Here is a 12,099-nt window from a genome sequence, read left to right on the forward strand (position 1 = left end):
AATTTTCCCAATATCCAGCCAGGCCCAGCCTGAGGCCAGTCCCTCTCCTCCTGTTCCCTGGGAGCAGATCCAACTCCCACCTGGCTCCAGGAATTCAGGGAGTGGTGCAGAGCCAGAAGGTCCCCCTGATCCCCCTTTTCTCCAGGCTGAGTCCCTTTCCCAGCTCCCTCAGCTGCTCCTGGAGCTCCAGCCCCTTCCCTTGACTCTCTCCATGGATCCCCTGGATCTCCAGCGTCATCCAGAGTCACCAAAGCCCAAGGAATGACCCCAAACTCAAGCCCTGGGGTAACTATACAGTAAGAACATTTATTTCCTGTAGTTACCCCGGGGTAACTATACAGTGAGAACATTTATTTCCTGGAGACACCTGGAACAGTCTCTCCCACGTCGGATGATCGGAGACACAAATCCAACCCTCTCCTGCTTTGGGTTTGGTCTGTTCCCAGCTCCGATTTTTTACACCATGGATGCTCCTTCCCGACCCCAAATGACAAAGGAAATCCAAACACACAGAACTGACTGGCCCCGAAGTGTCACTCCTGGGAAGCTCCATCACCTGGAGCTCGGCTCCTCCCCGCCGCTTTCCTGCTGCTTGGCCATGAATTTCTGTGGAGAAGGGAGAAGAGATGGTGCTGCAGGGATATTCCAGGATTATCCCCTAAAACCTGGGCCAGGAACACCTGGGCCAGGTTCAGTCAGCTCCTCCCACGGCCAAGGTGGGATTTGTCCCATAAAACCCCCAAATTCCACATGGGAAGCTCCTGAGGGGAATGTGACCAAATCTCAGGGATCAGGACTCCCCACAATCTCGGCATGGAATAAAAAAATTCCATATTCCCACTGTATTCCTAAACCCCGTCAAACGTGAACTCCCAGGGAATCCTCAGCACCCTTGAATCCAAGGATCTGGGGGGATATTCCCGTTTTTCTGGGCGGTACCTCCATGTTCTGCCTGTGCAGGGGGGTCCTGCAGTGGTTGATCATGGAGGGCTCGTCGGCGTAGAAGAGGGAGCAGATCTGGCAGAAGAATCCGGCCTTTGGGACCAGGATGTCCAGAGCTGAGGATACACCACAGTCACCACACACAGCTCCCAGAAACATTCCAACCTCACCTTCCTTTAGCCAAATCTGGGGACTCTCTGATTCCTCAGGGGGAAATTACAGTTCTTCAACATTCCAAAAAACTGGGTTTTTTACTCAAACTGGTCCCTGCCCCTCTTCAATCCACAGGTCATCTCCAGTTCCAACAAACACACCATTTTCTGGGAATAAAGCAACCAATCCCATGGAATTGGAGCAGTTCCTGAAGGACAGACCCCATGGACAAAGGGAGCCACGCTGGAGCAGTTCCTGAAGGACTGACCCCATAGAAAAGTGATCCCTGTCAGAGCAGTTCCTGAAGGACTGACCCCATGGAATTGGAGCAGTTCCTGAAGGACTGACCCCATGGACAAAGGGAGCCATGATGGAGCAGTTCCTGAAGGACTGACCCCATGGAAAAGTGACCCACCTTCCTGAAGGATTAATCCCAGGGGAGAGTGACCCACATTGGAGCAGTTCCTGAAAGACTGACCCCATGGAAGCTGGAGCAGTTCCTGAAGAACTGATCCCATGGAGAAGTGGTCTATGTTGGAGCAGCCTGTTCCTGAAGGATTGACCCCATGGAAGTTGGAACAATTCCTGCAGGATTGACCCCACGAAACTTGGAACAATTCCTGAAGGACTGACTCCATGGAAAAGTGACTCACGTTGGAGCAGCTCCTGAAGGACTAAGCCCATGGAAGTTGGACCAGTTCCTGAAGAACTGAGCCCACAGAAATTGGAACAATTCCTGAAGGACTGACCCCATGGAAAAGTGACCCATGTTGGAGCAGGGATTGATTGATCCCATGGAAGAATGACCCACACTGGAGCAGTTCCTGAAGGAAAGACTCCATGGAAATGTGACCCATGTTGGAGCAGTTCCTGAAGAACTGACCCCATGGAAGTTGGAGCAGTTCCTGCAGGATTGATCCCATGGAAAAAGGGACCCACACTAGAGCAGCTCCTGAAGGAAAGACTCCATGGAAGTGACTCATGTTGGAGCAGCTCCTGAAGGACTGACCCATGGAAGCTGGAACAATTCCTGACCCCATGGAATTCACTAAATCCCTACACCCCCATTTCACAGCCCTGGCAGCAATTCCCTCCTTTCCAGACACTGAATGTTGGGAATAAAACTCGCCACAGGATGGGAACCCTCAGGAGACACCACACTGGACTCCACTAATAATAATTCCACCTGGATTTGGAAATTTCTGGAAAAAACTTGCCATGAGAGGCTTCTGAGTTTAACCAACTAGTTAAACATGGATTTGGAGGAGCCAAGAAAAACCATGGATTCTGGGCCCTGACTTTGAGGTTCACTGTGGTGGTGAGGCACAGGAGGAGTTTCCAAATGGGCAGGAAAGAATCTTCTGGCCAGGAAAACCCGGAGCATTCCGGGGGATTCCTCTGGATTTACCTTTGGGAGTGCTCTGCGTCTTGGGGACACCTGGAAAAGTCGTTTTCTTCTGCTGAGACTTTGGTTCTGCATCTTCTGATCCCAGCTGAGCTGCTGGAGACAGAAATGCATGTTGGGATGGAATCATGGAGTGATTGGAATGGAATCATGGAGCAGAATCATGGAATGATGGAATGGAACCATGGAATGGTTTGGGTTAGGAGGCACCTAAGAGACATGGACAGGGACACCTTCCACCTGGCCCAGGTGGCTCCAAGCCTCGTCCAAGCTGGCCTTGATGTTCCTCACCTTTTGGCTTGGAGATTTCAGCCATTTCATCCTCTGGATTTGTATCTCCTAGAATTCCCATTTCTTCTGGTCCTGCAACAGCAACAATATCTTCGTCATCTTCATCCTCGGGCAGGCTCTTCCCTGGGAAAGTGCTTTCTTCTTCCTCATCGCCGACTTCGTCGACTGTAACAAAGTTTAGTTCCTCTTTGAGGTGATTGAAGTCGGCCAGGAAATCATCCTCATCCTCGTTAACCTCATCCAGAGTCACCAGAGGATTGTCCTCGTTGTCCTCCTGGATCTCATCCACGGTCACCAAGGCGTTGGGATCGTCGGGCACCTGGGAGGCCGCGCAATCCCCGGGATTGGTTTTTCCCTCCTCGGCGGCGCTCAGCTCTGCGGGCTCGTTGAGGGGCAGCTCCTCCACCTCCCCAATCTCATCCACCGTCACCAAGGGCTCGGCCTTCAGATCCCGCTCCTCAAATTCCGCCCGGGGCCCGTTCCCGTGGGAGCCCGGCTCCTCCTGCTCCGAGATCTCATCCAGCGTCAGCAGCGCCTGCGGATCCTTCACCGCTTCCGACAGCTCCTCCTCTTCCACCACCTCATCCACCACCACCAGGCCCTGGGGGTCGACGCCCGGCAGCGGCACCGGGGCGTCCTCCTCCTCCCCGATCTCATCCAAGGTGACAAAGGACAGCTCACCTTCGGCTCCGCAACTCTTCCCTTTCCTCTTCTTGGACGCCGGCTCCGAAGGGTTGGCTTTGGGAGCTTCTTTTCTCTTCCCCCTCGGGGGGTTCCGCCGCGGCATCACCGGAGACTCGGCTTCCTCCAGCACCTCGTCCACCGTGACAAACTCGTCCAGGTTAAACGGGAAGAGCTCTTCCTCCTGGGAATGGAACATTTAACTGTCATCTCCAGCAGGAACATTCACACAACACCTTGTGGGTGTTGGATCCAAAAAATAACCCCAAATTTAATTTGAGAGGGATAAAAAAGAAGTGGTCAGGGCTTAAACTGTAGCATTTTGCTGAGTAAATAATTTAAATTAACTCAGGTTTAGTTCAGGAAGTCAAAGTCCTTTGGAAAAATTGCAGCAGATCAATAGGGGATAGAATTCCATGGGTAAAATTCAATGGATGAAATTCAGCAGATAAAATCCAGTGGGATAAAGGTCAATGGACAAAATTCAGTGGATACAACTCAATGGATAAAATTCAGTGGATAATATTAAAGGAACAAAATCAAGTGGATAAAATCCAGCAGATAAAGTTGAAGGGACAAAATTTAACGGATAAAATTCAGTGGATGGAATTCAACGGAAAAAATTCAATGGATGAAGTTCAGCAGATAAAAATCAATGGATAAAATCCAGTGGGATAAAGGTCAATGGACAAAATTCAGTGGATACAACTCAATGGATAAAATTAAAGGGACAAAATTAAGTGGATAAAATCCAGCAGATAAAGTTGAAGGGACAAAATTCAACGGATAAAATTCAGTGGATGGAATTCAATGGAAAAAATTCAGTGGAGAAAGGCCAAAGGATAAAATTGAAGGGATAAAATGTAGTGGATGAAATCCAGTGGATAAAGTTCAACAGGTAAAATTCAACGGATAAAATTCCTGCCAATTCAAAGTTCTGGGTCCAGAGGAAGGGGTGCCCCGCCCCAAATGATCCCTCTGATTTCTTCCACTGTGAATTCAGAATTTTCGTTACTTTTTCTGCCAAAACATTCCATCCTACCTTCACATTTTCACAGATATTTAACAGAAGCTGGGAAACTGGGATTTGGGGATGGATTTACAGGATCTGATCCCAGCTGGGGTTTCCTGGGGGTCTCGGCTCCGTGAGCCTGGAAATAGGGACTGGAGAGATCCAAAGGGAATGGATCCAAAGGGAATGGATCCAAAGGGATTCCAGCATCCCAGAGCCCATGGGATCCATGGACACCAGAAGGAAAAAGGGCAGGGATTTGGCAATCCCACTGTGGGAAGAGGGGAAAGATTCCCGAGAGCAGGATCATAATGGAACCCTGGAATGGTGTGGGTTGGAGAAGACCTTAAATCCCATGAAATCACACCCCCTGGAACATCAAAAATCCCCATTTCCATACACTCCATCCTTTCAATCCCACGTTTTCCATCCTTACCTCCTTCTGTTTTCCAGCACTGCCGGTGCCGCCTTTCCAAGCTGCAGCACTGCCCCCACCAGGAGCCTGCAAAATGGGACAAAAAATTCCATGAAATCCCAGGAAATCCCAATCCTCACCGAGCAAAGAGCTGCTCTGAGATGTCCCCACAGCTCCAGGGATTTGCCACCAACGGGTGACACCTGGATCAGGAGACTCTTTTCCATCTGTGCAGGGCTTGGAAAAGCAAATTCCAGCTCCCCAGAGGACACGGGGTTTATTCCCACTTGGAGCTGCCCCAAGGAATTCAGTTTGGATTCGCTTCCAAAACAACTTCCATAGGACCTTCCAACCAGTTCCATTGTCATGGTGCAGTTAAAAGGAGGAACAGGTTGCCCAGAAGCTCCTCTGGTGGCCCTGGGATTTATGGAAAAGGGATGATCCCAGAAACTCAGAGTGGGAGAAGCCCAGGGAACACCTGGGCGTTCCTGCCCTCCTCACCTGATTCCCACGGGGATCTTCCCTCGTGCCAGATGTTCTGCTCTCTCCCTGCTGGCTCTGCTTTGAACTCACCTGAGGTTCCAGCTGGGAATCCCTTTCCTGCTGGGATGAGCTCTTCCCGTCGTCTCCCTGTGCCTCCACTCCGGAATTTCCGTTCCCTTTCCATTGGCTGTTCCCAGCTCCCGGCTGAGCCGCCGTTTTGGGTGGGATTTTCTTCTCCAGCCCCGCTTTGGGGGGGATTTTCTGCTCCCCAGCTCTTCCCAGGGAAGGCTCGGTGATCCTGATGGGAATTCTCTGCTTCAGGATGTCCGGGACGGACACCACTGCCTTCAAAAGGGTTTTCCCAACGCAAGATTCCTTCAGGGATGCAGTGGGATTTACCGGAGCTGCCGCACGGTTTTCTTCGGATTTTGCAGCTCCCATCCCTTTATTTTGTGGGATTTTAACAGAACTTCCCCCGTGCACCTCACCAACAGCATTCCCAGAGTTTTCCCCACCCTTGGATAATGTTTTTCCAGGTGTTTTCTCCGGCTCTGTCTCAGCCTTGCCCCCAGTCTTTCCCGGATTTTCCGCGATTTTGAGCACGGATTCCTCCGCTGTCGCCTCTCTCTCTGCTCCAGCCACATCCAATTTTTTCCCTGGAGCATCCAGAGTTTTTGGGACAGTTTTCCTCTCCGTGGACGTTTCATGGCTGCTTTTCCCAGCCTCGGGAACAGGAGTTTCTTCCGGAGCAGCTGGCTCCGTGCTGGGCTGGGTGACACTGGGTGACACCGTAGGAGCCTCCTCCGAGCTTGGGGACATTCCAGGGATGGCTCCTGGCATTCCTCCAGCTGCTGGGACGGCCTTGCTGGATGATTCCATGGCAGGAGCAGAGGGTTCCTCATCCTCCTTTTGGATTTCCAGCCCCGGCTCATCCTGAGCTTTGTCCGTCCCCGCTCCGGAAAGCGGCGCCGGTTTCTCCTCCGACCTCGCTCCGGGCGATTTGCTGCCAGCAGGATCCACGGGAATTCCAATTCCAGGATCCAATCCCTCCACATCCATCCCTGCAGGCGATTCCCTCGCTGCTCCTCCTGGCTGTGACTCGGGAATCTCCAGCTGTCCCGCTGGAATCTCCTCCAGGGCTTTTGGGGTGGGAATTTGGCCTTTCCTGGCCTCTCCCGATGGATTCCCTGCTGGTTTTTGCACCGTTCCTGATCCTTCTGGAATTTTTTTCAAGCCAGAGCTAAAAGCATTTAAAAGAAACAAAAATCAAACCATGGGGAGAGAATTCCAGAAGTCTCGGAAAGCTCGGGATGCCACCGGTGGGAGTTTTCCAGGAGCACGAGGAAATGGGATTGGGAATTCTGCGGGAAAAGGCGACAGCTTGAGGTGAATAATTCACATTTTGGAGACCTCAGGCCTCAGGATGGAAAATTTCCATCCCACAGAGGGAAAATCGGGAATATCCCAGCAAAAGGAAGCTCCTGGATAAGGGAATTAGAGGAGCTTTGCTCTGTCTGCAGTTCCCAATCATGAGAGGGGACTGGATTTGGGATCAGTTTCTGGTTTGGGTTCAAAATCCCTGTTTTCTATGGAGAACCCCCTGGGATAACTCAGCCCAAGGTGCCACAGGATGGAGCTTTCCAGGCAATTTCAGAGATTCTTCCCTGAAGGAAAGAATCCCACAGGGTGAGCCTGGGAAGTGCTGGAATTAGGGATGGCCGTGCCTGGAGCACCCGTTCCAGCAGAATTCCAGCAGGGAATTTCTGCTCCAAAACCTGGAAAAATCAGGATTATCGAGGAGAGCGGGATTTGGGATCCTCCAAAGGGACTTTCCCATCAATTCAACACTTCTGAGTGGGCTCAGTTTGTCTACTACTGGGATTCATGGAAAACTCCTGGGATTCATGGAAAACCTCCCCCTGGATTCATGGAAAATGTGGCTTGGGAAAAGCAGAGTCCAGGAGCTGAGTTTAATTAATTGAAGCTTCAGATAAATAATTAATAAATAACAATTTAAAAAATAATTCTGGTCTTTTCTGCTCCCTATGAAATGGAATAAAATAATCATGTGGAAAATGTGTGGAACAGGGAAAAATGTCGATTTTCCAACTTTTCAGGAGCTGGGGTTCATGGAAAAGTCACCTTTTAATTTTAATTCTAAATTTAAATTTTAATTCCACCTGTCTGGAATCACAAAGTGGCTGTGATGAAGAGATTCCCATTCATTTGGGAGTTAATGCTCCCAAAATTCAGCAGTTTCATGGAATGACAAAGAAAGAAACTGGATCTGGGAATACAGAGCTTTTCCATAACAGAATTCCTTAAATTTGAGGATGATCCTTACACAATTTTGGTGTTTTAACGACAAAACTCATCCAGAAATCCGAGTTGGAATCACAGGAAAAAAGGGATCGAAGCCATATTTAACAAATATTCCTAAAAATTTCTGGGAATTCAGCTGTTGGGAAAAGGCATTCCAGAGGCAGGGATAGAGGGAAGAGCTGCAGGATGGAATAAAAGGAGCCAAGACCTGAGCAGGGGAGAAAACCAAGGAAAACTCCGGACAAAAATTGGGATTTCAGCCCATTTTTCCATGATTTTTAAATGAATCACAAATATTTTGGCTCTGCAAAAATGGATTGGGAAGGAGGAGCAGCAGGACACAGCTGGAGGGAGGCTCAGCACTCCCTAATTGTGGATGAACATTCCAAGAGAGAAAAGAAATGGATAAAATTCCCAAAAATTCCCCAAAATCCTCGCAGGTTGTACCTTCCTTTGCTCCCGTCCTCTGTCTTCAATTCCTTTTTCCCAGATTCAGCCTAGAAAACAAAATTCCCAACCCTGAGGGAAAAATCATGATCCTGAGGGAAATCCTATCCTTGAGGGAAAAAGTCCCAAACTCTGAGGGAAAAATCTGGCCCTGAGGGAGAAAATCCCAACCCTGAGGGAAAATTCTGGCCCTGAAGGAAATCCCATCCTTGAGGGAAAAAATCCCAAATCCTGAGGGAAAAAGTTCCAATCCCTAAGGGAAAATTCCAACCCTGAGGGAAAATCCTGACTCTGAGGGGGAAATCCCAATCCTGAGGGAAAAATTCCAACCCTAAGGGAAAAATCACGATCCTGAGGGAAATCCTATCCTTGAGGAAAAAAATCCCAAACTCTGAGGGAAAAATCCCAACCTTGAGGGGAAAAAATCCCAACCCTGAGAGAAATTCCATCCTTGAAGGAAACCCCAAACTCTAAGGGAAAAATCCCAACCCTGAGGGAAAAATCCCATCCTTGAAGGAAAAAATCCCAAATCCTGAGGGAAATCCCATCCTTAAGGGAAAATAACCCAACTCTGAGGGAAAAATCCCAACACTGAGGGGGAAAATCCGAACCCTGAGGGGGGAAAATCCCAATCCTGAGGGAAAATCCCATCCTTGAAGGAAAAAATCCCAATCCCTGAGGGAAATCCCAGACCTGAGGGAAAAATCCCAACCCTGAGGGGAAAATCACGATCCTGAGAGGAAAATCCCATCCCTGAAGGAAAAAATCCCCAACCCTGAGGGAAATCCCATCCTTAAGGGAAAATATCCCAACCCTGAGGGAAAAATCACGATCCTGAGGGAAATCCTATCCTTGAGGAAAAAAAAATCCCAAACTCTGAGGGAAAAATCCCAACACTGAGGGAAAAAAATCCCAATCCTGAGGGAAAATCCTGGCCCTGAGGGAAATCCCATCCTTGAGGGAAACAATCCCAAATCCTGTGGGGAAAAATCCCAATCCGTGATGGAAATCCCAGACCTGAGGGGAAAATCCCAACCCTGAAGGGAAAATCCCAATCCAGAGGGAAATATCCCAACCATGATGGAAAATTCATGATCCTGAGGGAAATCTCATCCTTGAGGGAAAAAATCCCAGCCCTGAAGGAAAAAAAACCCCAATCCTGAGGTAAAAAATCCCGGCCCTGAGGGGGAAAACCCTACACTTGAGGTAAAATTCCCAATCCTGAGGGTAAAATCCCAACCTGAAGGAAATCCCCTCCCACAGCTCCCTGCAGGAAGGTTCTCCCATCCCCCAAAAAAAGCGGGATGGTGGAAAATATGGAATTTTTACCTCAGGAAGGTCTCCGTGGGAGGACAAGGAGCAGGTGAGCGTGTGCTCTCCGATGGAATAAGGATACTGCTGCAGGAAGCTGTGCATGGAGCGCGCCGATTTGGGGCTGTCCAGCTGCAGGATGGCCTGAGGGAAAAAATTCCCGCTAATTCCTTAATTTCTGGATAAAATGAGAATTCTTAAACCTGCTGGGATGCCTCGCTTTCTCCCTGCCACTTTCCAGGCGTGAAAAGGGTTAAAAGTCAACTTAAAAAGTCCCAATTTGGGTCCTAAAGGTGGAACTAACTTGGGGTTTTTGGGATTTAAAATGTGTTTTTCCTGGATTTGGCGATTTTCAAAATATTTTCTGGGGTTTTGGGGGATTTTTCTTAGTTTTTTTTGGATTTAAAAAACATTTTCAATGGATTTTGGGATTTAAAGGGCGTTTTCTTTGTTTTTAGGGGATTTAAAAGACATTTTCCTTGGATTTTAAAGAATATTTCTATGGGTCTTTTCTTTTTGTTTTTGGGACTTTAAAAACATTTTCTTGGTTTTTCTAGGATTTAAAGGATATTTTCCTTGTTTTTCTTGGGATTTCAAAACATTTTCCTCAATTTGTTTTTTATTTCAAGACCATTTCCTTGGTTTTTTGGGATCTAAAGCCTAGCAAATCCCACAAAAAACCCCAGCAACTCTACCATTCCCACTCTTTCCAATTCCCAAAAATTCCCAACCCCCTCGCCCCCAAGTCCCCAACATTCCCCCCAAAATCCACCAAAAACTCCCCAAAAATTAAAAAAAAAAAATCCCCCCAAAATTTAAAAAAGTCCCCCAAAATTTAAAAAAAATCCCAAAATAATCCTCCTAAATTCCCTCAAAAATTCTTAAAAAAATCCTGCACAATTCAGAAAAGTCCCTGCAAAAATCCCCAAAATTCCCCCAAAAAATCCACAAAATTCCCCAAGAAATCCCTCCACTTTTTTTTTTAAATCCCCTAAAAAATTCCCAAAAAAATCCCACAACATTCCCAAAAAGATCCACTAAAAATACTCGAAAAATCCCCCAAAAATCCCCCCAAAGATTCCCCATTTTTTCCCTGCAAGCCCTAATTTTCCACCAGGCCTTGGGGCAGTACCTGGTGGTGGTAGCTGAGCACGGTGTAGTGCTCCACCAGAAAATCCCCAGGAAATTCCAAAAACGAAAAATCGCAAGAAATCCCCAAAAATTAAAAAAAAAAAAAATCCCAACATTTCCAGAAAAATCCCCCCCCTCAAAAAAAAAAAAAACATCCCCCCAAAATGAAAAAAAGTTTCTGAAATACTCAAAAAAATCCCCCAAAATTCCCAAATAAATTCCAAAATAAATCTCCAAAAATTCTGGAAAATTCCCCAAAAAAATCCCCCCAAAACTCCCAATATCCCCCCATTTTTTCCCTGCAAGCCCAAATTTTCCCCCAGACCCTAGGGCAGTACCTGGTGGTGGTAGCTGAGCACGGTGTAGTGCTCCACCAGGAAATAAAAAAAAAAAAAAATCGCAAGAAATCCCAAAAAATTAAAAAAAAAAATCCCGACATTAAAAAAAAATCCCAAAATAGGAAAAAAAAAATCTCACAAAATTAAAAAAAAATTTCTGAAATACTCAAAAAAAATCCCCCAAAATTCCCAAATAAATTCCCAAACAAATCCATCAAAAAATCTCCATAAATTCTGGGAAATTCCCCAAATAAACCCCCCCAAAGAATTCCCCAAATCCCGCGGGCCGTACCCGGCGGCGGTTGCTGAGCACGGCGTAGTGCTCCACCTTGCCGAAGCGCAGCCCCGCGCACACCAGCTCCAGCTCGCGGAAGCCCTCGGCCGGGAGGTTGCCCAGGTGCACCAGGTGAGAGCGCAGGGAGGCAGCGCCCGCCTGCGGGAGAGCCGGGGGTTAACGGGGAAAAGGGGAAAGGGGGGAAAAAGGGGGAAAAGGGAAAAAATGGGGAAGTAAAAAGGGGAAAAATGGGAGAAAAAAGGGAAGGAAAAAGGGGGAAAAGGGGAAGGAAAAAGGGGGAAAATGGGAGAAAAAAGGGAAGGAAAAAGGGGGAAATAGGGCAGAAAAGGGAAGAAAAAAGGGAGAAAACAAAGGGAAAAAAGGGGGAAAAATGGGGAAGTAAAAAGGGGAAAAATGGGAGAAAAAAGGGAAGGAAAAAGGGGGAAAAGGGGAAGGAAAAAGGGGGAAAAGGGGAAGGAAAAGGGGGGAAATAGGGCAGAAAAGGGAAGAAAAAAGGGAAGAAAAAAGGGGGAAAAAAGGGAAGAAAAAAGGGAAGGAAAAAGGGAAGGAAAAAGGGAAGGAAAAAGGGAAGAAAAAAGGGAAGAAAAAAGGGAAGGAAAAAGGGAAGAAAAATTGGAAGAAAGGGAAAAAAAAGGGGAAAAAAGGGAAGAAAAAAGGGAAGAAAAAAGGGGGGAAAGGGGGGAAAAAGGGGGAAAACGGGAAGAAAAAAGGGCAAAAAAGGGAGAAAAAAGGGAAGAAAAAAGGGAAGAAAAAAGGGAAGAAAAAAGGGAAGAAAAAAGGGAAGAAAAAAGGGAAGAAAAAAGGGAAGAAAAAAGGGAAGAAAGGGAAGAAGAAAGGGGGAAAAGGGAAGAAAAAAGGGGGAAAAGGGAAGAA

General features: G+C 47.6%; 1 protein-coding gene across 5 annotated transcripts in view; it reads right to left on the minus strand.

Moving 5' to 3' along the window:
* Positions 1–286: 286 nt before the first annotated feature.
* The window catches only part of ZNF638 (zinc finger protein 638), a 42,730-nt gene continuing 30,917 nt past the window's right edge, over positions 287–12,099 (minus strand). For 2 of the 5 annotated variants that reach the window (XM_059845528.1, XM_059845530.1), the window contains 9 exons: positions 11,224–11,364; positions 9,481–9,606; positions 8,152–8,201; positions 5,401–6,622; positions 4,921–4,986; positions 2,792–3,656; positions 2,504–2,596; positions 940–1,058; positions 287–606 (listed from right to left, as the gene is read on the minus strand). In XM_059845528.1, the coding sequence (XP_059701511.1) occupies positions 553–606; positions 940–1,058; positions 2,504–2,596; positions 2,792–3,656; positions 4,921–4,986; positions 5,401–6,622; positions 8,152–8,201; positions 9,481–9,606; positions 11,224–11,364 (2,736 nt within the window). In that variant the 3' untranslated portion in view covers positions 287–552. The remainder of the gene's footprint in view (positions 607–939; positions 1,059–2,503; positions 2,597–2,791; positions 3,657–4,920; positions 4,987–5,400; positions 6,623–8,151; positions 8,202–9,480; positions 9,607–11,223; positions 11,365–12,099) is intronic. The other 3 variants (XM_059845532.1, XM_059845531.1, XM_059845529.1) reach the window with 3 other exon arrangements.

Source organism: Haemorhous mexicanus, chromosome 4 (assembly GCF_027477595.1).
Source record: "Haemorhous mexicanus isolate bHaeMex1 chromosome 4, bHaeMex1.pri, whole genome shotgun sequence".
NCBI lineage: Eukaryota > Metazoa > Chordata > Aves > Passeriformes > Fringillidae > Haemorhous > Haemorhous mexicanus.